This window comes from Excalfactoria chinensis, chromosome 1, assembly GCF_039878825.1.
Source record: "Excalfactoria chinensis isolate bCotChi1 chromosome 1, bCotChi1.hap2, whole genome shotgun sequence".
Classification (NCBI taxonomy): domain Eukaryota; kingdom Metazoa; phylum Chordata; class Aves; order Galliformes; family Phasianidae; genus Excalfactoria; species Excalfactoria chinensis.
This window is the reverse complement of record NC_092825.1, coordinates 43,008,822-43,035,670: the sequence shown is the minus strand read 5'-3', so window position 1 is coordinate 43,035,670 and position 26,849 is coordinate 43,008,822. Positions and strand designations below refer to the sequence as shown.

The 26,849-nt window shown below is 40.2% G+C and overlaps 1 protein-coding gene across 4 annotated transcripts in view; it reads right to left on the bottom strand.

The window, feature by feature from the left end:
- Positions 1-15,129: 15,129 nt before the first annotated feature.
- The window catches only part of VEZT (vezatin, adherens junctions transmembrane protein), a 44,332-nt gene continuing 32,612 nt past the window's right edge, over positions 15,130-26,849 (bottom strand). Inside the window, exons 8-12 of one of the 4 annotated variants that reach the window (XM_072358574.1) lie at positions 25,908-26,239; positions 24,891-25,084; positions 20,076-20,176; positions 19,443-19,650; positions 15,130-16,548 (exon numbers count right to left, since the gene is read on the bottom strand). In XM_072358574.1, coding sequence (XP_072214675.1) covers positions 15,962-16,548; positions 19,443-19,650; positions 20,076-20,176; positions 24,891-25,084; positions 25,908-26,239 — 1,422 coding nt within the window. In that variant the 3' untranslated portion in view covers positions 15,130-15,961. Of the gene's footprint in view, positions 17,358-19,442; positions 19,651-20,075; positions 20,177-24,890; positions 25,085-25,907; positions 26,240-26,849 lie in introns of all 4 variants that reach the window. The other 3 variants (XM_072358487.1, XM_072358659.1, XM_072358742.1) reach the window with 3 other exon arrangements.

Below are 26,849 nucleotides of genomic sequence, written 5' to 3'. Positions count from 1 at the left end.
GAAGTAGGAGATTGAAGGAGGGAGCAGCCTAAGAGAGTCAGTTACGGGAAGCAAGATGTGATTCTGAAAAATGTAATAAGCGTGGCAAGGAATGCATGCACAAATAAAGTATGAGGAAGAAACCGAAATGAGGACAGGAAAACCAAGAGAGAGTCAGGAAAGTCAGAATGTATGAGCACAAAGTTCATCTCAAGGGGAAAACACATGTAGTGTGTCATACAGCCACAGAATCAGTAGCTGAGGCCAGATGGTACTGCCATCTCCACCTGCTGACATACATACAAAACTTCACCCCAAAGAGAGCTTCGTTATGATACAAACACAGCTCACAACATTTGATTTAAGCAAAGTGCAGAAATGAGGATCTGTATGACGGTGTAATGGTGAGCAGGTATGAAACACACTGTTTAGTCCTTCCAATTCTGCACTGCTGTGAGTGCAGGTAAAGAAAGCTCTTCATAGGGAGACAAACTGCTGGGCTGAAAGAAAATTGTTTCAGTTGAATAAAACATGGCTATTATAAGAATTTTTGCCTATAAAACTGAAAACAAATGATATAAAACACTTATTTCTCTATGTTCTACATCATATTAAATACTGGTTACATTACAGAAGAATAAATAACAGCATAAGACAAAAACAATTCAGTGGATCTCTGGCTTTCCTCCTAGTGCATACATCTATTGCATTGACTCAAACACAGAATTGCAGAATCACCAAGGTTAGAAAAGACCCCCAAGATTATCCTGAAGTATTCAGAGAGTCTTGACTCTTTGTCCTCCATGCTGAGAGCTTCTATGAAATAATCCAGATGCTGCCAGCTGTGGGATACTGGGAACATCCCACAACACGAGCAGCTTTGGACAGAATGTTTGCTTAAATGGTTCTTACTATTGAAAATCCAATGAAGCCAGTTTTCACTTAAACAAAGGCCACTTTTACACTGCCACAACAATGCCAACAGGCCATCATGCCATCGTTGGGCACTGACCAAGAAAAGGCTGACAGTGCTCTCACCTCCATTCATACAGGATCTAAAACTCTGCCAGGCTTTTCTTTGTGCCCTAATTTTGAGGTTATCCACGTGGATATCCCACACATGGCACAGCTGTGTGGAACAGTCTTTGCAACATGCTGAAAAAGCACTTGTCTTTTCTCTAATTTGCCCCGGTAATTTTGAGTCTAGGAACTCAAAACCAAAGGTTCTACCCAATAAACACATCCAAATCCAACAGAAACACTTTAAAATCCATGAGGAATTCTCCTTCCAGATACTGTGATCTTACTGCAAAATGCACCTTGAATCCGAGTTGCCTAAGAATTGTTAAGTTCAGGCACAAAATAGAAAAAAAAAGGGGGGGGGGAAGTGTTCTTTTTTTCTATGCCTAACTTAATTGTCTGTTTTCATCTTCAAATATGGCATGTCCTGCCATACCTAACCTGAAATATTAACAGAGTGGATAGTGCTGGGCCTTGGCAGTCCACGAAGCAGTAAGCAAAACGCTGAGTTACACACTGCAGTCAGTGGGGATTAGCCTCAGTGCTTTGAAAACTTGGAGAGACAAGGGAAGTTTTACCTTTTGATTTCCTAAATGCAAGTCAGTGCTTTATTGAACAGAGTAAGTCATGAAAGGTGAAAGCTGTAAGCTACAATAAAGTTATAAGTCAGACCTGCTAACAACTTTGCTTGTTTGTTTCCCAACCCGTCATTTTCATTTAGAACAAATGGTTGCTTTTGCCAATTCTGCATTGTTTTCTTCTCTTCTTTGGCAGATGTACATGCAAGGAAAGCTACTCTTTGCCAACTATATTTTCAATGGGTACAGCAAGTCAACTAAAGACCTTCAAAAACAAATAGCTAAGACGAGAAATGATTACCGCATGGGTTACTGTCTTCCGGCTGATTTCAGGTTCAGGTATTTACCTTCCATCACTGTTATTTTCAATCACTTTGTTCCAAGACCTTTGGCACTTTTCTTCAGTGTCTTAAGTATAAAGCACTGTGACCAAGAGTAGCAGTACAGCAGTTTCGGCACCAAAGTAATCTTGGTGCACGTACAAGTTCTCCATCTCATATATTCCTTCCTGTGTCATTCAGCAGTTAAGACCGCATGCCCATAACTGCTGAGCTGTAGAACCACTTTGAGCCAATCCTGGCAGCTACTGGAAGAAGGAAATAAGAAAATGGAGGTGAAGGTCCTAAGCACATCCTTCATTTCTTTTGTAACACATCTGACAGACCTCGTTGTTTTAAGGGCTTTTGTATTTACTTCTTGGTGCTACCCATAAAAATTAAATTGCTATTAAAAGACTGACCAATTACTTTAGTCAGATATCTTCCAGCACTGAGCTTCTTCATTGAAGTAATAGTTGAATGGACGCTTGAGAGCCCTATCATTATTTACAACTTGGTGGTGCTCCAAACAAGTAATCAGGCCCAAACTTTAGAGAGCCTGGCATGAATGCAAAGGCCCCCACATTCCACCACTCATTTAACCAGCACATCTTACTGGGTGTGACGCTGATGAGCAGTACTGTTAATAACTGATAAGCAGTTGACAGCAACGATAGTAAAGAAGAGCATATGACATGCTCCAAGACACAGCGTGCACTCTTTTACTGAGCTGCTCCTAGCTATTAGGTAACGGATAGCAGGGCACAGAAAATCTGTGCCTTTTGTGCACTTCTTTTTAAGTTAAGAAAATAACGCATCTCATTTGTATCCAGCATCAGAAAACAGCATGTCCTAGACCATTCTTCTCTGAAGGAAGCTTATCACTCCATGTGCACAGAAACCAATTACTGGTGTTGTAGATAAAACAAGGATCACAATCAGCAGGTAACTGGCAGCAACACTGTCAAATATATTAATTACTGGCATGATATGCTTCCCTTGGTGTCGGCGATAAGATGCAGCCAGGACAGATGAGGTTTAGGCTGGGTGTTTTTGCAAACGCTGCTCTGAATGACTGGAAAGCCTGCAATGGTGCATGCAAATCCATGTGCAGATTCTTGTCTACATGAGAATTTTCTAAATGCTTCCCACTGTGGCACCTTCCTGAAATGCAGCTTTCCAAGCGAGTGCACGCAGCCACGCAGACAGGCGTTTGTGTAACCTACAGCTGAGCGTAACTGATGTCACGGGTTGTCACGGAGCCAGCACAGTTACTCCATGTGTGTTTCTGCTCCTTGCTACCACAGCACCATGACAAGAAATCCTCAAATGCCACCACTGGGACATTCCACAAGGGTCCTTTATGCACAGGCTGCGAGGACATAAGCAGGTGCAACTGGAGGCACAAAAAACAGTCTAAATGAAGGAGAGGGTGACAAAGAGCCAGAGAAAGCCAAGGCTAGGTGACATAGCTGTTTCCATACACTCTACTATATTGGCGGTGCTAAAGAGGTAATTAATTTCACCCTTCACTAAGAGCCTAATTATTGACAGAACAGTAGGTTCTCCAAGAGTGGATGCTTATGGTATTTTCCCTCTTGTCAGCCAATATACTGACTTCAGAAATTGCCAGATACTCAGCATATAGATAGGTGCATGTGCACATTCTATTCAACTACTTACTTGATTTCAATGCCTCAGACTCATTCTTCCTCTATACCATGCCATGAAAACAATCATATTGAGAATAGGACAGCATACCAAGGAAGCTCTTGCACTGCTAAATGGGGATTAGCATCAGTGAAATACTGAGGGTTCTACTTCTCATGGGGAGGGTAAGCAGAGCTGTATCATTTCTCTACCTGTTCACACTTATTTCTTGCTGGACAGCATTTTCTTCTTTGCGAAACAGTTGTGCTTACTGGAAGTGTGCAAACAGATCCTGATCTGGCTTGCTTCATTTCTCCTCTTTGTATGCCTGAAAGATGAGATAAGCACGGAGACAGCACAGAGAGCTGACTGGCTTAAGTTGAAGGCCACATTTCTAGGAACAAAGTGCCCTTAGATTCCTCTCTCATTCTCTCTTCAAATGTTGCTTCACTCCAGGACCACAGGTTTGCTGGCATACACCATCAGAAACTACCAGCAGTGAGACTTAACACACTTCATCTCTCAGTACATTTCTTGTGTATTGTCCATTTGTTTATGCTGTAAGTAGCTCATTATAAGTTTCTTCTTTTCCACCTTATAAAAGCACGGGTTGCAAAACAACCCTAGGGAAGCTCAATACAGTACACCAGCAGTGCCAGTGTAACCAATTGCATGTTGGGATCAGTGGAACAATGTGACAGAGATCTGGATGACTGGATTTCTTAAGGCTAGTCTGGCTCCAGCCCAGCCAGAACCAGTAGAGGAGACCAGGTCACCTGAAACGATACACATATTTCCAGTATGAAGCAGCACAGAAAAAGGATGAGAAGAACAGGTTTTAATGAGCGAAAGGAGAAACAGAGGTACAGCTGATACAAAAAGGTACACAGTATAACACAAGTGTCTAATAAATTAGCAGAGAACTGGAGAACAGGAAGAAAGTTCCAGATGGTTGAAGAAAGAGGCATAGTCAAAAAAGATACAATCTTAAGTCTTCATAGATATATATACATTCGTGGCAGTATAGGAAACGTACAGTTCTTACATAGAAAATATTGACTATCTGAAGTGGTCATATCAATTCCTGAAGAGTATTTGCATATGGTACAACTATGAAGAACACACAGAGGCAATTTAGCATTCAAAAAACCTCCAAGTAAAGAAAAACACTGTGGACTCCTCTTGGTAGGCAGCTCCTTCTAACAGCAGCAATTGGATCTGTTCAGTATCGCGTGTGAAAACAAACAAAGCAGGAAACAGCAAAGAATAAGCAAGGCCTTTTGTACTACCAAAAAAATATCACCCACCAAATAAGCATCAGTATTAAATATGTAGGAATAGATAGTCCTGCCTCACCAAGCATCCCCTTGCCTTTCAAAATGAATCCGCTTCCCTTCTTCCCTGATCATCTCTACAAGTTCCTTCCTGGGGACATGAATTAGGTGAGGGTGAGTTATACCAGTGGGAACAGTGGTCAGCAATAGTGAACATCAGAGCCAGTACAGGGAAGACTTGCAGGGATAGATGTGCAGCATAGCTCCTGACACCAGGAGAACCTACACAGCATTTGTTCTGTTCATAAACCACACAGTTGAAGGTGTTGGAAGGGATCTCAAGAGATCCTTAATTCCAACCACCCTGCCAAAGCAGGTTCCCTACAGCAGGCCACACAGGTAGGCGTGCGGGCTGGTCTTGAATATCTCCATAGAAGGAGACTCCACCACCTCTCTGGGCACTCTCATTCATCATAAGTGAGCCATGATGTTTTGGCTAAGAGGAGCCAGTCTATTGCCACTGTTTTGGCACTTCTGGAGCCTACAGAAAAAGTCTGTTTCTTAGGAACCACACAAATAGACAATGAGAAAAAGTATCTCCTGCAGGGCACCTGAGCCCAGTTCCTAGGCTAGAGACCTACCTGCTACTGGTCTTCTGTTATTCTGTTTCTAAAGCCCAATGTACAGAGCCACTTATGTAATGCTAAAAGGGGTTTTTGGTAATAATTACTGCATGGGTGCACAGCATATTGGTCTCTGAAAGATTATGGGAAGGTGCAGCCAGAAGCATAGGACGCCCAGAAAAACATTATTTCCTCAGTCAGCACTTACGCAGATAGGAGTAACCAGTGCTCATTACTAAAGTGCTTGTACTAACGAGCCAGCAAAATACACTGCAGAATTTAACTACAGCCAAGATTGCTTAAAATGAATTTCATCTTCAGGATGAAAGTGAAATTATAAAGAAACTTCTGCATAAGAGACTGAACAACAGTGCTGATACAGCATTTACGCAGCCCTGTAAAAGCATTCCCTCTTCCATTCAATTATTACTAATTGAAGGATAGGTAAACAATACTCATGCCAAAGAGACAGCTGTTAGGGATATGAGATAAGGAGAAAGGGTCACGCGTGTAATAGTGAAGCAGACTTTTATTACAGACCCTGAAGGAATAATAGAAACAAAAAAATATTTTCAAAATGATCAACATTGCAATTGAGAAGATGCTTTCTGAAAGTGGGGAAGGACCTCAGGTCCTGTTTCATATCCTTGAGGAAAAAAGGAAGGATGTAAAATAGGAAAGCAAGAAAAAGAGAACTGGAGAGAATTTCAGTCAAGCAACCCTGTCACAATGGAAGGGCAGAAGCCCAGGAATACAAGTGGGTCATGTTCTGCTCTACAGGCATCTGACCCAGGACTTTAGTTCTCAGAGCTTTAAGGCGGACAGCCCCTAGGCTTCACACCTGCTTTAAAGCACTGCTTATCGAAGCCTGCTTGAGACCAAACTCAACAACACTGTGCTTAAAGCAGTGCCAACAGCTGGCAGGCTGGGTGCAGAAGAGGCTCCCAGTGGAGCCAAACCAGACAGGTTTTCAGTGCTATCTAAGGAAGGCGACTGACATCGTACTGAGCTTTAAAGAAAAAAACTATGGAGATAGGTTTACATACGGCTTGATACAACAGCACAGCAGGCATCTTTCTGTGGCAATGGAATGTGGCTAAAACACAGCTCTTTTTTAGAAGCTGCTGAAGACTACCAGTCTGGTGAGCACTTCCTGTCTCCGCACTGAAGAGGAACCATAGATCCTTCCCACTGTCTCAACTTCAGAACGTATCATGTGTGATTTCCCTCTGTAGCCCTGCCAGAAGTCTCTTGCTGCAGTTTGTTCTCTTAAACATTTCCTCTTATAGTTTAGCTTTCATTTATTAACCAATTAAGAAGAGGCTTATCAAGATTCTTTCTTTTCCTTTGGCTTTCTTGGAAACTTAGGGTTCCCTTAGGCCTTATTTTGGGAAATGCTAAGACTTAGGCAGGAAATGCTGAGGAAGGTGTATTGTTTAGAGGCTTAAGACAGGGCAGATGGGCATGCAGGCACTCACAGCAGCTCAGGTACAAAGCTTTGATAAGAGAAATCTTGGTTTTTCTAACTAATGGTGTAGAAGCAGGGTGCATTTTAAGTAACTCCACACAGCCTACTTGGCAGAAATTTCTCTTCCATTGGATAAACAAGAATTAAGCTTTTCTTCTGAGTAACCTGAAAGTTTGATAACAGAAAAACATGACTTCTTTGCTAGATGAGACTTCCAGCGTGATACCAGGCAATATACATGTACTATATGAAGCGTGTGTGTATGTGTACACATACATATCTAAACCACTTCAGAAACAATCCATTAACGCTGCAAGATAAAAGTTCAGAACAGTTTGATTCGGAGGAGATTCAGCAGCACTTGTGCTCTGAACACATACGGGAAGTGGGAAAGGTTTAAACACAACTGCTTAGATTGCAGAGCTTCTAGAGCTCCCAGACAGGCAGATGTGTGGCCAAAGCACATTGGCACAGCAGCTGAGAGCACATTCTCTCCCCTGTTGCAAGAAAAAGCAAGTTTATTTAGAGGAACTCCTACTCAGCCTGCACTGTGCTCCCTTCCTGTTGGAAAGAACAGGTAGAGTTCATGTAATGATGAACGTGCTGAAGGATCAGGCTTTCTGGGGAGACGTTACCATCTCATCATCAGTAAGGAGTGCTGTGAAGTCCAGAAAAGAACAGGAGGGCCAGGCTGAAATGCAGGTAAAGCTCCCTGGAAGGAAAGTCAGGACAGGCAAGTTACCGGCCATAAGAATCCTTCTGTTTATGAGTTTACGACGAGGAATGCATAGCAGTGCCTCCATGTGAATTCCTTCTAATCTGCCACGTCAGGTTCAGACAGTGCATTTAGAAACAAAGCAGAAAAGCGGCCCATTTCCTAGAAAGTCTGTAGCAGAATGCTGGATGAAAGCTGCTGCTAAGAGGGAAGAGGCACCACTGGAGGAAAGAAAAACACCGAGTAAAAGCTGGAACTTTGAAAGACAGCTGCAGGATCATCTCATCCCCCAGCCATTCATCTCAGCACAACTCTTCCCTGAAGTGGTCAAGCCAGGAGAGCTCCTCCAGCCCTTGCAAGCCTTTACACTTTGAAGCGTGGTGACTAATGGTTATGCTTCAACAGGGAATGTACAACTTGGTGCATTATAGAATAGTAGCTAAGGTGGGGAACTGAAAGACAAAACCAAATAGCATTGGTTTGCATGGCCTATGAAGAGGAAAGCTTGAGAAAGGAAAATTTGACTGGAATTGCATGCAACATGGATGTTGAAATAGAACAAGACAGAGACAATAAGCCTCAAATGCTTTTGAAGCTTCTTGCTCCTAAACAGGCTTCACTGAGTGCCACTGCATGATGCATGCAGATCTCCACAACTTCTGCAGGCCTCGAGCACACAGGTGCACGCAGACTGTGAGCATTCACTTGGGAATACTAAACACGATGCCATACCAAGCAGCACAGAAAATGAGAGCGTGAACTTGTTTAAATTTGACCACCTGTGACTTTGGATGAAAGATCTGGAGGACAATTAACAGACTTCTGGCTTTTATCCGGTATTACATTTAAAGCCTTCTATTATTATTTTTAGAAACACACATGAAATGTTATAAACAATCCTAATTTATGGTGCTTCTATTGAGATCAAATGCATGACTGTTAATAAAAACTACTGAGGAATTATATTAAGCACTAACTTTTCCCCCATTCTTTTTATTTATCTAGGAATGGATGCCTTTTTAATAGCACAAACTAACGGGAAGCATCGGTCACTCTCTATTTGGAAATCTGAGATTATTTTCATTTCTTATCTGTGCAGCTGGAGAAGGTCAGGAAGCAGTCTTTAAATATTAAGACTTGTGCACAGATCAAGTCAACTAATGACAGTTATTTTGGGACCAAGTATTAAAATCACAATTATTTCCAAAACACAACCTGGCAGAATTACATACAAAAGCCTCTCAGTGTATATTGACTTTGCTATATATCGTTATTTCTGTTTTGACTGTAGTACTCCCCATTAGGGTGTCCATCTTCTGTTTCAGTTCTCAAGTCAGCTGGGAAAGTCAGCATGCACTGCTAGATCTAGTCATAATCATAGAATGGCCTGTGTTGAAAAGGACCACAGTGATCATCCAGTTTCAACCCCCTGCTATATGTAGGGTCATCAGCCACCAGACCAGGCTGCCCAGAGCCACATCCAGCCTGGCCTTGAATGTCTCCAGGGATGGGGACAACCTCCTTGGGACAGCTCAACCTAAGGGATGGACACAACCTCCTTGGGCAACCTGTTCCAGTGCGTCACCACCCTCTGTGTGAAAAACTTCCTCCTAATATCTAACCTAAACCTCCCCTGTCCCAGTTTAAAACTATTTCCCTTGTCCTATCACCATCCACCCTTGTAAACAGCCGTTCCCCCTCCTGTTTATACTCTCCCTTCAAGTACTAGAAGGCTGCAATGAGGTCTCCCCGGAGCCTTCTCTCCTCCAAGCTAAACAAGCCCAGTTCCATCAACCTTTCCTCACAGGACAGATGCTCCAGCCCTATGATCATTGTAGTGGCCCTCCTCTGGACATTCCAATGCTGAAGAAACAGAAGAACCAAGCTGCGTTACGAATACTTGCACAAAAGACTTTGTAGATTTTAAAATCTGAAACTTTGAAGAATGGTGGTATAGGGAAGGACGGTGGGGGTCACAGGGATCAGAAAGGTGAAAACTTCCTGACTCAGATGACAATGTTAATTTTACTGGCAGAAATAATGAGCAGTTCTTAGAGGTTTTATGGGGTACGTGTTGGCTGGCCTAGGCCTGAAGAACAAAATGAAGCAGTGATCAAAACAAGAGAGAAAATTAATGAGCAACATTGTCCTCAATCAACAGAAAATATGGAGATGAAATAACACAAGGAGTTGAGTTTTTCCCACCTCAGTGCAGACACTAATGATGTAATCTGCGGCATGTAAACATTGATTTAAATTTGATCTATGGCATTTCTCCTCATTGCCAAGGCATGTATTCCTTCCAACCCCCTTGAGATGCTACTGGTGCTCTTTCAACCACACAGTGAATTAACTGAGGGATCCAGCCATACTAAAAGCTAAAGCTGCAATACATTTTCAGCCAGGCTGGGCTCCTAGTGGTGGCAAAAGCCAAACAGAGGCACTGAGATCACAGCCATGGCAAGGCCACGGAAGCCGGGACCTAGATTGGTTTAAACCACTACAGAACAGCATCCCCTAAGGCAGATTGTCTGTGAAGCCTTTAACATTTAAATCTGAGCAGGTACAAAGGTCAAAATATGCTGATGGTAAAAGTATTCATATTTTGGTCCAATTCAACCCTTTTAAAATAAGCCACTTTGTAATGGAGGAACAAGCCTGTTTCTTCTACTAAACTACAGTCACTGCTCCAACATCCTGTAGTAATTTCATGAAGTGTGAACCGGGCTCACAGAGTGTGTAAGCTGCTGGATCAAATTTTAATCCTACAAAGCTGCCAATGACTTAAGAGCTGGCAGTGTGACAGGTGAGGGAGACGACCTAAAACAGTTACATACTGGGTAGCTACAGCTCAAACTGCATTGTTTTAGCTGTACACAAAGAAAAAAATACATGGAAGGTAGATTTTACCCTACGTATGGTCATGCCTTGTCATCACAGTTCTGATACCATTGCCACCAACCTGGTCACTGTACAAAATTTCCAAGTCAAATAAATCAAATTAGATATTTTTTGGCATTTAGAATTCGAGGTGGTAGAATAAAAGAATACAGATTAAAGAATTAAATATAACGAGGATACGAATAAAGCAAACCTGCCAGCAGTTTGCAAATGAGTCAGAAGCCTTCAGTTTGATCTCCGATATCCACATATTCTCTCTCACATTTTTGTGACAATACATTTTGTGATACGCGCCCACTCATCAGAGATCAGAATAGCTCTGAAAAAAAAATCAAGCTGAGACTTAAACAAGTGTTGTTTGGCATCTTTAGTTTGTGTCAGACCAGGTGGCAGCTGCTGGAAGATCATTTTGATTTAACAACTCTTTGTTTTGTTAGCAAAGAAAAACACTGTCCAACCAAATCCCGCTGAGAATTAATAAATATTTCTCTTCCATCAGACCAAATATTTTCATTTGCCATCGTAGCATCTAGGGGTAAAAGATCTGAAAAGATTTTGTTCCTAGATGGACTAAGAAATACTTTAATGGTTCTGTGTTTTACGGGAGGTGATTTTTACTCCATACTCTGCACTGCTGAGGTTACATCTGGAGTACTGTAGCATACTTTGGCCATTATACATCAAAGCGCAGGACAGATTTCTAAGGAAAGCAATCAAAATGTGGAAAATACGACCCTCTGTGGATGAGCCAACAGAAGTGGCCTCACAACATTGAAAAGCAAACAAACAAACAAACATAATATTGACAAATCTTCTAGCTCGTAGACCACAAAAAGATGAGCACATCATGGCATTGGAACTAGTAATAATCAACCAAATTTGAGCCTGAACAAGTTTGTTCAATCGCTTGGAAGAAAATTCCATCGTGAGCTGTTAAGCTGGCAGCTACCTCCACTGGCACAAGAACCACCTGAGACACAAATAGTTGGGAAGCAGCTCATCACAACATAAGCTCCCTTTTTCATACCCTTCTCACAGCATCTGCTTATAGTCCCTGCCATGGATGAGATATGAGAGTAGTTCAACCCTCTGCACTGACCAAGTGCCTTTCTCATACTCTGCCCTTTTTTTTTCAGATAAGACACTACAAAAAAACCTTTTGTCTTATGAAATTAATTCTTAATTCTAAAGAGTAATTAACCATGGGAACAAGCCACTTGCATAGCAGCCCTTCACTAAACACTTTAAAAGAAGGCCAGCTTAGTATACTTGAGCCCTTGTTCCTGTTTGAAAAAGGAAGGCAGACAACAAGATTACAGAGTTCACTGTAGGCGGCCAATTCTCCACAGTCCACCATTTATACTTATTTCTAAAGCTAGCAGAGAGATTAGTAAGACAATTGCAAATTCTGCTGCTCAGATGCACATAATATTTCCAGTGCTGTAAACATAAATGCACTCAGGGCAAAGTCTGAAATATCGTTAAGAATGGCCACCCTTCCAAATGTCATCTTGAGGTTTTCTAACAAAATGCGAGGCTCACTGATATCTAGGAACCCTCTGTCAGGAGTAAAACTGCCTTGTTAGTACAACCAGAAGACCTCTCATGTTTGCCAGTCTTGATTACAACTGACACAGGCACACTCCACTCCATCTGAAAGAGTCTGTTTTGTCTGTAATTCTCAATATATGCTTCCATTACACCAATGTTACATTTATGTCATAAAGATATACACTAAAAAAAAAAAAAAAGAACCACTAATGTCTTTATTATAGTTCTTTGTCCCTATTTAGGTCTTTACCTACCTGTATCTTTAGCCATAAAGTTATGCTACATAAAAGATGTAGTGGTAGATTGAAATCCAACCTAAGAAGCAAATACCATCTTTGGAATGCCTTCCGGGTAGACAGGAAGAAATGAAATTATTTAATGCTATGTCACTGCTTGTTTCTTTACAACTTCACAAAGCTCCTAACTGGGAATGGAATACACAGTTCTGTTCTTCACAGAGATGATTTTGGCTGTGATATCTTTTGGCTTGCTTCATTATTTTGTGTGGATTTCCTGATTAACGTATTTCAAAAAGTTACAAAGCGCTAAGAAATAAATGTTCTGCTTTTACTAAAATCCCTACCTACGCTCATGAGCCAAAGAACACAGAAACAGCACTTAGACCTTGACACGCTCAATATATTAACACAACCCTTTAGCTCTAATATGCGGTTCAGTGTGTTTACGTGTTATTTTAAATGCAGCAATAAAATAAAATAAAATAAACAAAAAAAACCCCACCCAAATCTGTCAGGTTCTTAAAGGAATCTACAGCATGTACACATAGTCCTGTCAGATGACATTACCATGAGGAACTCTGGATCACAACAGACTATATGCAGGCAGAACCTAGTTACGAAATAAAAGGAAGCCATGTTTTGTAAGCTGTAGACTGTCTGCCAAATTTTTTTATGCAGGGATTATATTCAATAAAATAAAATAAGTGACCTGATGGCAGTTACATATAATGTGATTAGGGGGAGAAAAAGCAAATGAGCACAGACATTCATTTATACAACTTCTAAGACTGCACTAAGTAAGACCATACAAATCAGTTGATTTTCTTGCAGAAAAAAAATCTGCTCAAGTAGAATCAGAGTTTGCTCCAAAAGGTCATACTTTCAGCACACTCATCTCTAACATCGAAGTGTAATTTCACAGTACATAGTCTCTGCCAATAACATAAATGTGAACAATCCTGAGCCTCATGCAAGTAACACAGTATATGCTGATACAGCTGTTTGGAGGTCAATGCTGTAAATTGCATCACTGGAATAAGCAACGCAAAAGTAAACTTCAAAAAGGATGGTTTTTTTGGACCATGTTAAGTAAGTAGGCTGATTAATAACACAGGCACAAAAACTTGTGTTGAACCCATCTGATGGGTGAAAATGAACAACTAACGGTAGATGGGGTTTCTTAGGCCAGTTTCATCACCGGGACCAGCATATTATAAATGAGCTGGCAAATTCTGTTTTCCTTCTTTTACTAAGGACTGCAGCAAAGGAATGAAGAACTAGGAACTCTTATAGATGTAAAACCTGAAATCTATTTCGGTATCATTGCAAAGAACTCATGTGACTACTGATTTCATCCAAAACTGTGAAAAGAGTTATAATTTATATTCTAAATTTGATTATTTTTCCAAGGTGGCATTGCAGCCATCTACACTGTGAACTAAGTTTAGGTGGAAAAAGTATCATTTTTGGGATACGCAGTACCAGATAATAAGATATAGGTGACCTTGTGGAAAAGCATTAATGGAACATATAGTTAGGCAGTCAAAACAATTAGCTAGAAACAAAAAACACCTGGGCACTTTGTGAAGGATCAAGGATCTCAAGTCAAGGATGAGGAAGACTTATTTTTCAGAAGCACGGACACTGCTTCAAACACTGCTTATCCAAAGTAGTTGTTCTAGACTCGATTGCTTACCACAGAGAAAATAAAATAGTCTTTCATCATCTTACTCTAACTTTTATGGGCCTAGGGAAGAATGTAACCTACCACTTAGGGGAGGCTTAGCTTCTGGATGTACTTTGAGAAGCATCGTTCCTAGTCCCACTCAACTTCCAGTCACCCACCCACTCAGCTTCCAGTCGCACATAATTAGGGGTACAAAATCCAGTGTTACTGGTTAGCGAAGTACGTCAAAACATTCTTTTACCCACATTTGTCTGTGAGAGAGAAGACAGACATTATATTGTGAAAAAATAGCTTAAATCACATACAACTTTCTCTGTAGATTGATATTCAGCTCTATAGGAACTACAGAAAAAAATGCGTTCATACTTGCAGCATTCACAGAAAATTACTAACAGATGGAAAGTGAGGCTGACTTTCTTTAGCTTCCCCACTTCTCAAGACAGCACCCTAGGAAAGATACTGCTGTGAACCACTTGTATCTCCATACCCTCTATTCTAACAAATCAGCAAGCTTTAAGAGACAGCTGATAAGTAACTGCTGAGGCATTCTGTGACTGCAGGTTTATCCACATCCACACTAAGAAGCAGTTCTCTCACCATCAGAGACATGAATCCTTCGCCTCATTTTGCATCTGAGAGCAAAAGGAAGAGAAGGAAGGAAAACCATTAACCAGATTCTAGGTGAGGTGACCACTGCCATATCAGTTTGCTGCTTTCCCTCACACCACTGCAGAAAAAAAACAACATACGTAACCTCAAATAGAATCACCAAGGTTGGAAAAGATGTCCAAGAACATCCAAGTCCAACCATCCACCTACCACCAATACTTTCCCACTAAACCATACCCCTTAGCACAACATCCAAACAGACAGTGATGCTTAGATGTCAGCAAAGTTACAAGGCAGACCTTAGATAATTCTTGTTCTCTCATGGATCTTAATCACACATTATAGTTGTGATCTAGGAGGAAAATGAATGAGCATAAGGGAAAAGCAAAACACTGTAAGTTGTCAGATAATTTTGCTCTAAGAAAATTACTTCTGGACAAACAATAATATGCAAATCAAACATTATATTAAGGCTCGATTTATAAAAGGTTAACAAAGGATTAATAGCTATTTTTTTTAAATAGCTATTTAATTCTCACCTATTATCAATCCAACAAATAGCTTCTACTTGTCTATAGTACTTAATACCGATAAGCTCGAAACCCTCCCTAACGCATACTACACATTTCTCTAACATGAATTACAACATTTATGAATTGTTTATTAACCTTTCATAAAATTCTGTATAAACCTTAACATGAAGTACGACCAACTTCATGCATTTCAGCCCCATGCCCCAGGACACATAAAATATACGACCTTTCAAGTTTCTACTTAAGACTCGACGTTTTAGCCAGGAGCATCACTAGCCACAGATTCACCAATGTCTATGGAGGCTCGGCCAACTCACAGCGGACATGAGAAGTGGTGCAGGAAGATCATGGGGAACAGTTCGGGTTCTTCCAAAACAAATGCCATTTTTTATTGGAACTAACGTTTGATACCAAAACGACAAAATCAGAAAGCAGAAGACAGTTTGTTGTAATTCAATGCAGTGTTTTCCATTCCTTTTAGAAAAACAACAACAAGACTTCATCATATAAATAAACAAACCAGAAAACACAAAGGTAATAATCTCCAAAACTCATCACTAAGATCTTAAAAAGGCAACAGCCAACTGCTTAGTGCTTGCAGCTTGCAGTTGTCTTACCTGCAAATTTTCCACATACTCAGAAGTCCCATTTAGTGTCTCAGACTTAGGGAACAAGACGTATTACATTTAGGTCTCCCGATTATTATTTTTTTTTTCCATTCAGCATTTTTAACTTTAAAGCCTCACATCAGTTTTGTTGTGTGTTTGTTTGTTTTTTTCCTACCAAATTGTCTGTTGTTGGCTTTTAAAAGTTCAGATCAGACTTGTACTTCTCCTTCTCTCTCAGAGCCATTACCTTCATTCTCAAAATCTTCCATCAGGTCTTCATGTTCTTGCCCCTTCCCTTCCTCCTTTTCCTCCTCTTCATCCTCATCATCATCTCCAAAAGTCTGTTCCTGCATTGTAGTAAAAGAGAAAGACCTGGCAGCAGCTTGTGCAGCCAGCCCAGATGTGAAGTTAAAATCTGTTGATATGTGAAGCTGAGCCAGCCTATGCTTTATTTTTGAATGCAATGCATCCACAGAGGGAGGCTGTGAAACTTCTACTCCATCCACATTACTTGGCTTGAGATCTTCAGCTTCCCTTTCACGGCACTTTATTTCTTCAGCCTCTGTAGAAATACCTTCTTCAGTAGGACTGTCTTTGTTTCTCTCTATCTCAGGATCTTCATACAAATATTCTGTCCTGCTTTTACCAGCAGCATTCACTTCTAAATTAGAGTCGCTTTCTTCAGATTTATCACAACTTGGGATGCAGTCCTGCTTTTCTGTATTTGAATTCTTGTGTGATTCCAAATTATTTTGGAGCTTCAGTGACTCTACAGGAGACAAGGGTTTCACTGCAGCTTAAAAAGGGGAAAAAATGAATTGATAACTGAAAGCAAGCTGCTATGTATAAATAATATTTGTGTCTGAAAAGATGCAAGGTTGGAAGTGTCAAAATGGATGAAAAATAGAACCAAACAAAACAGTAACAACGACAACCAACAACAAAAACCACACAAATCAAAGAAAACCTAAAGCAAGTTGTGTTTTCTAAGCACAGCTGAAACGAAATGTGATAACTGCTTGTTAGAACTAAGCCTTAAAATGCTTGATAGAAAAAGATGGCACAAAACTGATGTTTAACAATGGCATCAAACGTGGATGATGCATTCCGTGATCAAGTTAAAAGCAGGTAAAACTTCTGCACTGGATACATATTTGAACTGTCTTCATTTTAGACAACAGTTTACCTAACCCAATAAAGACAGCTGGTACAGAACAAAAGTCCTTATATGCGGTATCTGATCTCACATCACGACATACAAACACAACACGTATTCATACAGCCAGGTAAGATGTCCTCACAAATTAAGTGTGGTTTAATTTAGCCTCTCTTGAAGTTAGTAGCAGCAGCGAGTCCCATTGCCAGCAACGGGATGCTTGCCAGGAAGTCTCTCCTCCCAGTGTTAGGGGTTAGTATAACTTGGTACAATCACTTCTTGAAGAACAGATGTCTTTCTTTTTAAGAAAACGATACAATGTCCATTTCCAAGTAATAGATTCCCTAAACTGCAGTAGCTCCATTAGAGTAGCAGCACGAACATAAATGAGCGGCAACAGCAGATTCCCAAGTAGCATTTCCCTTTCTAATTCCATTCTGACTTTACCCCTGTAAGCAGAGATGAAAATAACTCTGGGAAATAAGGAAACTTTTCATGGGAAACAAAATGTATGGTATTAGGATTTTTCCATTGCATCCTATTGCAGTCACATTTATTTTAGCTAGTTGAAGTTAGGCGTATCACTACAGTTGTCACATCGATAATTATTTTCACTAGCACACAAAGACTGTAGATTAGAATTCGTATTAGTTTGTTTTGAAAACTCATATACTGAAGGAGCACTGCACCAGACTCATTTCAATTACTGAGCAGCTGACTTCGTGATGTGTCCTTTGGGCATATCAACGTGCTGGGAGCTAACCTCTTCAATGTAGAAACCAGCCCCTCCCATCAGTGAACCAGAAACCTTAACAAATGGCTTGCTAGGTGCCTTGATAAAAGCCTCAGCATCTCCCAGGGTTTGTTTTTTTTCTTTCCCAAAACAACTGCAATTAGTTTTAGAGCCAAAAGGAGACAATATCAATTATTTTCATAAACCATCCTCATATATTCAACTTTTGTACTGTTGAGAAGGAATCTGTGATAAGTCTCAAGCAGATGAAGGAAATGACACTCCCCTCACTCTCCATTATAGACTTTCTAATCCTAAAAAAAATGCAATATCTATATGTGAAAAAGAAAGGAACTAGCATGAGCCACAAAGGCCTCAAGATCACAGGAGTTAGCCAACTCCTCCTACAGCTGTTACAGCTGTTCAGTTAAGCCAGTCCATTAATTTCTAGAAAGCTATAACCACAAATGACCTAAAGAGATAATAATGTGGATAGGCATCAGCTGCTAACTTAGATAAGGAAATTTCCTACATAAGCTCTCCTGACAAAGAAGTCTTTCTGTAACAGTCACTATATTCGTGAAGACTTGAAGTGAGGATAGGATTTCTCCCTTCAGCTTCCTCTGGGAAGTTGCGTGGTATCCCATCTAATATCAGAAGGATAGTACAGAAATCCTTCTCTTGAGTAGACTCTGATGCAATGTGATGTCTTTGTTTTTTAACTCATTTAGAAGAAAAGAGCAGTTAATACCAACAGCTGAGAGATTGCTTTTAACATAGTTATAGCTAAGTGGACATAACAAAGAAAGTTGTGGAGCTCAGGTATTTCTGTGGGCTTGATATCAAAAGAAAAAGTGTCATAGATAGGTACGGTCTGTTACTGTGTGTTCCCACTAAATTACTGAGAGATGCAATTGATGGCTGTTTTTTTCTGGCAAAAACTGCAGAGGCAAAATCCTTGGATCTGCCACCAAACTTGAGGGTTGCTTTTCTTAAGCTAGAATATGACAATTTTCAGAGGGCTCCTCCTAATCCGTCCCAAAGAGGAAGGAATGAAAATGGGAAAACAAATGGAAAGAAGAAAATACAAATCACTCCCTATATTAAAGATAATAAATCCAACAGCTCAAGCAGCAAAAGCAGTCAAGTTGTATCCAGACTTGGTGGAACTGAGACTGTCTTGCTGAGGCAAAGTAAATTTTCACATTCTTGCTTTCAGGTTCCAGTGGCTGGAGCTACCCAGCAGCCCCCAGAATTAGTAAAGGCCAGTTGGAAAGAACTCCTCCTTCTTAGTTTTTTTTTGTTCTTTTGTTTTTTGCAATACATATTCTTTGTGCATCCTCTCTCACAGAAACAAAAGCCTGTTTTAGTCTTTTATGTATCTTTAATTATTTGAGAGCTCGACTCTTCACTTTAATCTCCCCATTTTTGTTTGTCTGGGATAAATTCTGATGCTTTAAATTCTGAAAAATATTTATTTATGAACCCCAATTAAAATTCATATTTACAAGAAAGCAGAGAGAGAAAGTCAATGTATTTTGCAAGGTTTATAGCATGACAGTTCTCTGTATGCTGTGCTTCATATCTTGTGTACTTAATCCTTTGGCTCAGTATTTTTGCTTGGAGCCAAACGATCGCTGCAACAATTTAAAGAGATAGAATTAAAAAAAAAATGCAGTCACACAGCGCTATCAAAGACACTGCTATCACTGAGCACTATTTAAATTCTATGACAGTCAGAACCTGATGGTAAACAGACACCTACTCTTTCTGAGAAAGGGATTTCAAAAGCAATGCTTACCGTGGTCACTGAATAGGAGTTGTTTCCATTTCTGTCTTTCTACTTCTGAAGCTTTAAATCCCAGCACAGATTTCAATTCTTGTAACACCCTTTTGGACTCCTCTCTCTCTCGTTTTTGTCTCTCTCTCTCTTCCTGGGAAAAGCAGTCAAAAGCTTCCCTATTGTATTCATTGTCCATATCAGAATAATCAACATAGGCTTCCAATTCCTGAAGAAAGAAAAGTAATATTTTACATTTTCACTTTAAGCACAGACCCTATGCATGACTAACGCATATATAATCTAATGCATGACCTAGTGATCTCAACACAGGTCAACCATGGTAGAAGGATGGAGCCTTGTCAGAGCAGAGCCAGTGGATCTGACATTCTTAAGTCCACTCAGTGCAAAGTTAACATTACTGCAGTCACCTAAGATTCACTTTCATCTACAAGTATTCCCCAAGGACGGGGGATACCTTCCCATGAAACAGAAGGAAAATATATCATTTTTTTCCTTACTTTTACACGTTCCTTTATGAAATGGCTCCTGATACCTACTTGGCTTGCTTTGACAAGAAGAGATCACTGCAAAAGCAACTGAAATAGGAATAAAGCCCAATTTTTATTCTGAATGACACTACTTTTTTTTTACCTGTTCTTCAGGGATGGGATCTCTGTCTTCTATATATACAGTAGGCTGTATTAAAGGTACTGAAGTACGCTGTAGGTTATCACAGGAAGCTTCAAGCTTGCCTTCAGGGGAAAGGAAAATAAAAGGGATGAAGAAAAAGAAAAAGGCAAAATTCTGAGTGTTCAGTGATATTTTTGACTCACTTGTGTCACGACATGGGCTAGAAGAAGTTGCTGTCAGGTGCATCAACAGCTTTCTTGCATAAACAGTATAGTCACCATTTTCAGACAGAAAAAGAAAATATTTAAGCTCAGTAAATGTCCTGACACTGTGATAATCTGCGAGGATACTGAAAAGTAGAATAAAAAAACCAAACTACTGGACAATCAGAGATGCCCCAGGAAGAACACTGGATTTCAGATACAGCAGTTCAGTGACAGCAGCTGTGACATTTTGTATTTTTGAACAGTCAACTGCATAAATACACGTTGATTGACCAGGCAACAACACTGAGAAAAGGATCTGAGGAAGCCAGTCAATTATCCCCTGCTGTAAGAAATAAGCCAGATTACATATAAGCAGCAGCACAGATTCTTAGCTACAGGAAATAACTGTTCTGCTCTGCTTGGCACTGATCAGGATGTGGATGGAACACAGTGCTCAGGCTGGGATTCCTCCATTCAGTGACATTGCAAACCAGCTAAAGGGCGTCCAGAGCAAAAACAATGGAAACGGTCAGAGGGCGAAATAAAGCACAGCCATTGTAGAAGATTTGAAGGACATGGGGTTATGTGGAGAAGACAGAAATGTTATTAGCTGTCTTAAAAAATGTAAGAGAAAGCTATAAGTAGGAAATGGATTTCCACTGTGGGTGGTCAAAAGCACTTTTTTTCTTTTATTTAATTGCAGCAAGAGCTATTTATATTGAATATCGGAAATAACATTCTACTGGTAAATGAGATTTAAGTGCTGGAATAGATGCCTGAAAATACTGTAAAATATCTCTATGCAGATGTTCTTAAGAGCAGGTAAACAACATTTACATACAGCAAAAGTACAAATTTGCCAACGAGCAGGGAAATGGGCAAGACAAACCTGACAAACCCCACTCATCTTTATTATCAATTTCTAATCCACATGCTGAATACATGGAGATAGTATTCCTAAGGTAGGCAGTTCACACTGACAATGACTCTAATGGTGTTCAGTTACCTGTTTTGCAAACAAGGAAAAACATGTGATTCCCTGTTTGCTTGGGCTGAGCTAAAGATCTGATGTTCCAGATGTATTTAAATGCAAAATGATAATTTAAAAGAAAGGTGAAGTACAAAGTGAAATCTGACACAAGTGGAAAGAAAATTGATGTCCACTGCACAACCACATCTTGGAATAAAAACATATTAACAATAATAGCAACAATACAAATATGCTGCTGAAGGTATGAAAACAAATTTGGAAGTGTAATGTGGAATTTATCAATGAAAAGCTTGGTTTCCTGAATCAGAAGAACAAAATAGCTGCACTAATATGGACAAGCTGCTCTATCTGCCATCTGTTTGGGGTGATAACATTGCTAAGGAGACGCTTCAAGATTAAGAATTCGGTGTTTTCACTAAAACTGCTGCAGCTTTAGGTCCGCTCTGGTGGATCAGAGAATGTAAGACCAGGAGCTTGCAACAGGTTATTATGATCCTATGGTACTATGAGAGCATTTGAATGTTCAGTTGGTTTGTCCTAAAGATTTTTGATTTGAGTTTAACAAATTGAGCTATTTAATACAGATGCAATAAATTTGCTTTGCTATGTAATGACTTACAGCAATTAGTATGCATTTCACAGTATCACAGTATCGTGCGAGTTGGAAGGGACCTTAGAGATCATCGAATCCAACTCCCGGGTTTCGAGCCCTCTGTGTAGCGAAGCGGCACTTCTACCCCCTGCACCACAGGGGGGATTCGAACCCCGGGCCACTGGTGTTGCAAGCAGCAATTCTACCACTGCGCCACCGGGGCACACATTTCTTAAGATCCAGATGGTTATAGTGAAAACAAAGATATGCAAAACATGGACACTGTCACACATGACATCCAAGTTGCCAAATTGGAGAAAAATGGATTTGATGGATGGACCACTCACTGGATAAGGAATTGGCTGGATGGTCACACTCAGATAGTTGTGGTCAATGGCTCAGTGTCCAAGTGACATTTCCTGAAACAGGAGACTGGTGATGATTGGCATCCCTCAGGGATCGGTGCTATGCAACATCTTTGTAGGCAATGTGGACAGTGGGATTGAGTGCACTCTCAGCAAGTTTGCAGATGACATGAAGCTGAGTTGTACAGTTGACACACTAGAGGGAAGGGATGTCATCAAGTGGGACCTGGACAGGCTCAAGGTGGGCCCATGTCTACCTCGTGAAGTTCAACAAGGCCAAGTGCAAGGTCCTGTACCTGGGTCAGGGCAATCACAAGCACATGTTATGTTAGGCACAGAATGGCTTGAAAGCAGCCCTGAGGAGAAGGACTTGGGGGGGTTGGTTGATGAAAGACTCAACATGAGCTGACAGTGCGTGCTCACAGCCCAGAAGGCCAACTATTTCATACCCCTCCGCCCCCCTACTCTCGTGCAACACCATCTGTAGTAGTATGTCCAGTTCTGGGGCCCCTAACATGAAAAGGATGTTGAGCAGTTGAAGCGAGTCCAGGGGAGGACCACAAAGATCATCAGAAGGCTGGAGCATCTCCCCTATACAGGGACAGGCTGAGAGTCTCTGGCGAAGAGAAGGCTCTGGGGAGCCTTATAGTGGCTTTCCACTACCTGAAGGGAGCCTACAGGAAAGCTGGGGAGAGACTATTTATAAGGGCACATAGTGACAGGACAAGGGGAAATGGCTTTTAACTGGAAGAGGGTAGATTTGGACTACATGTTAGGAAGAAATTCTTTGCTGTGAGGGTGGTGAGACACAGGAACAGGCTGCCCAGAGAGATTGCAGATGCTCCCTCCCTGTAAGCATTCAAGGCCAGGCTGGATAGGGCTTTGAGCAACTTGGTCTAGAGGGAGGTGTTCCTGCCTGCAGCAGGCGGCTTGGAACCAGATGTTCTTAAGGGTCCCTTCCAATCCAAACTATCCCACTATTCTATGAAAACTGCTTTGAAAAACATGTGCTATGCAGCTACCTACAATGCCACAACTAGGACAGAACACAGTTCAAAGCAGTTCTTTAGTGGCTGGATGCTTCCAGTGAATAATTCAGCAGAAGCATTCTGGTAAGTATCAAACTCAAGGAAAAGAAGATTTAAACGCTAGATATGTTTTGCATTTACAAATAAAGAGAAAAGCAATGAATTTGTAATACTAAATACAATTGAAAGTTATTGCTAAAATTATTTAATATATACAGCCTTTAAGTTATGAAATATTTCCTCTCAAAACCGGGCCTAAGCCATTAACAACAGCTCCCTCTTCATCACTGTTCATAATTGATGTGATAGTCCCACAGCTTTGCTATGGTTAGTTGAGCTAAACATCTACTGCACAAAAATCACTGTTCATCCACTTTGACACAAAGTTGTACTGTTAGGCTTTTAACTACAGCTTTTGTAAAAAAAAAAAAACAAACAAAAAAAAAAAACAAAACAAAAAAAAAAAAAAACCAAAAAACCAGCAAATATTTGATTTTACGTAATGGTGAATAAAGATAAAATAAATATGTGCTTAGCTGTTATATTAGTTCAGCAGGAAGGTATCTTCTTTCAAAGAGCTTTCAGGAAGTATTGAAAAAAACCTCACATATAATTCAATGAAGTAATTCACATAATTATGACTGACAGATGAGCTGTTAAGATGCATACATAAGATTACAAGTTAGCACAGAGGTTGGACTCAGTGATCTCCTGAGGTCCCATGAAACCTCTGTGATTCTGTAATGAGACTTGATTTCATGCACAGCTTGAAAAGTTCAACTCACAGAAGCTGAACTGCACAGCAATACGTTATGAAAGTCTAATGTAGTCAGATAAAACATAACATAATTTAAACATAACTTAAAAGGAGTTTCTGTGGAGTGATACAGTAAACTAGTTGCAAAATAGAGATTCAAACCACACACATTTTCACCAGGCAAGTCACTGGACAAAACTGAAAGTGAAGGCTCTTTAATTATTTTGCTTCATAATATATATATTAATAACAGCAAGTTTGTTATGCCATGTCTGTACCTGTGTGGAGCCTGTAGACATGGGACTCACCAAGGCTCCTAATTCTGATGTGAACAAGAACAATGTCAGCCTGGACATCTCTTGGACCACAGCAGCACTCATCCACCTACTGGATACCCCACCCATACATAATTAAAAGCTCTAGGTCAAGAGAGTTGAAGCTCACTTCAATTACTTAAGATAAACGTGACGCACAAAGATAACAGCATGGACAGTAGAGCTCACCAAGACAAAACTTTGGCATGTACTGTTCACATCACTTTTAAGCACATGGAAGATTAGCTCACTGTATCTGAGAGAGCAGGTAAACAGGTGTTTATTTATTACAGGGAAAAACCCACTACTGGGCTACACTTGGAAACATACCATCCCCAAACCACATGCCTAATAGACTAAGTCAGTATGGTTCTTTTAATTTTATTTTTTTTTTAACTGAAACAAAAGCTTCAAGGCCATCTCAGTGAAGAAGTCTGACAAATAGCTTTCTCAAAGAGTAAGGTTTTTAAATCTCTTTTGCTAAAATTCAGAAAATACAGGCTGAATGCAGTTTTTGATCCATTTGACCATTCCAACTTTAAAGTGTATCCCTTTAGTTGCTAAATTAACCTCCCATATTTACCTTTTTTATTTGGGTTTCTTCCACCCATTTTCTCCACCTGAGAAATGGCTTCTTCCCAGCAGCTGTTGCTTGCCTGCATATGAGGCTGAATAAACTTCAGTTTTTGTTCCAAAGCCTGGTGGGCTTCTGTTGTTAGTTCAGGTGTCTCCTTAGTGCTAACAAGTTTTTCAAGTTCATCCTCAAGAATTATTACCCTAATAAAATGAACAAAAATAATAGAAGTAAATACTTGACTTCACAATTTCTTCAGGTATGTCATATCCTGTTATTCTCTTTAGCTTCTAAAGATCTAGTTTGGCCATCGCATCAATAGTGCCACAAATTTTGAAAAATAAGATCCATTTATCCACATTTGGAGACACACCGTTCACTTATTATAGCAATTCTTATATGTAAGATTAAAGGAATAGATAGTTTCAGTTATTTCATCAGCCAGTGATGAAATTCTCAAACTATTTTCTAAATAGTTACTATGAGCTGAACTTTCTTATAAAGCATTTGGCATGTTAAAAAGTCAAGGGAAGGGAAGTACATTTTCAGATTTTTTTTGAAAGGTCAGACAAAAGCAAAGATAGAAAATAAAGTACTGCTTAGCTTTGAATTTTCAATGGATACTGAAATAATAATTTGGTAACAATAGTGGATTCCCCATTGAACCTAGACTCTTTGACGTCACTCTGTATAAAGATATACTTAGATGACAGCTGAGAGCTCAGACACAGCAATGGGAAGAGTGTGAGAATGAAAGTAGTGAAACAGAATCCTTGAAGCATTCTTTAAATAATTATACTGTCAAAAAACATCTTTACTACTTTACTTTAAAGTAGAGCTGCTACCTTGGAAATGGACACCTTCAGTAAAATCAATTAGGAACAGAACAGGCATGATGTATTTGCAGTGGCTGTAAGTACCTGCCTTTTTTGTTTCTAATCTGGGATATAAACTGACAATCCGAAGAACTCCAGTCTGAAGCCTTCTTCCCACAGGCATCAGCTCTTAATTCATGTGTAAACTTACTCATTCAGCAGTGCCTTGAGATGAAGCTGCAAACTGCGTACTGCTGTCTGAAGGCTGTTCAATTCTCTTGACTTCTGTTTTGTCCTGGTTGGTCGTTCAAAACCTGACTGATGCTGAGTTTCAAAGTACCGATAAAACTCATAGCTTCTCTTGAGCTCCTCTAAGCAGGCAGCATGTGTATGAGGTAGGCCTTGAGTCACATCAGACAAGATATGATGAGGCAACCGTTCAGGGGAGATCAAGGGCTTGGGGGACGCATTGGCTGGGGAGAGGAGCAGTACCAGTCTCCTGAAGAACTCTGAACTCTGCCCTACCCAGAGCTGAAAGAGGACCTGCAAAACAGAGTAAGGTTAGCTCCGTGCACCTGGAACGCAGCCAGCCTCCAAAATAAAGGTGCAGATACAGAATGCAAAAACATTCCTCAGCCTACCATAAAAACACTGAAAAAAAAGTAAGAAAATCCACTGAGTATTTTTGAAGGATATCTCTGACCATGCAGGTTCAGACCTTGTGAACCTCAGACGACCATTAATTTTTCAGTGAAGTGCATTATATGCAATTATGTTCAAAAGCTGGTCAGAGACCTACATTTTCATATTCTCATCAGGCAGTCTCATTATTTGCTATAATCTTCAAATACCCTACAGCTTAAAAAGAGCTGCCAAAATTCCAGTGGTAGCAAAGACATTTTTTCCCTTATAACATTAGGCTATAATTTCTACCATCCACTTAATAACTACTGCATTGGCCCACAACCAATCTTGAAACAGGAGCCTAATTGCACCCCAACAAAAAACATTCTACTTCTGGAGAAAGCTGACTTAACTCCTTTCTTCAGCCAAAGTGAGAAATTTCATGACTGCTGTTAAAGAGCTGTAAGACACGAAACAACATAACGTTTTATATGGTACAAAAGAGGTTATGTAAACTGAGAAGAGGCAA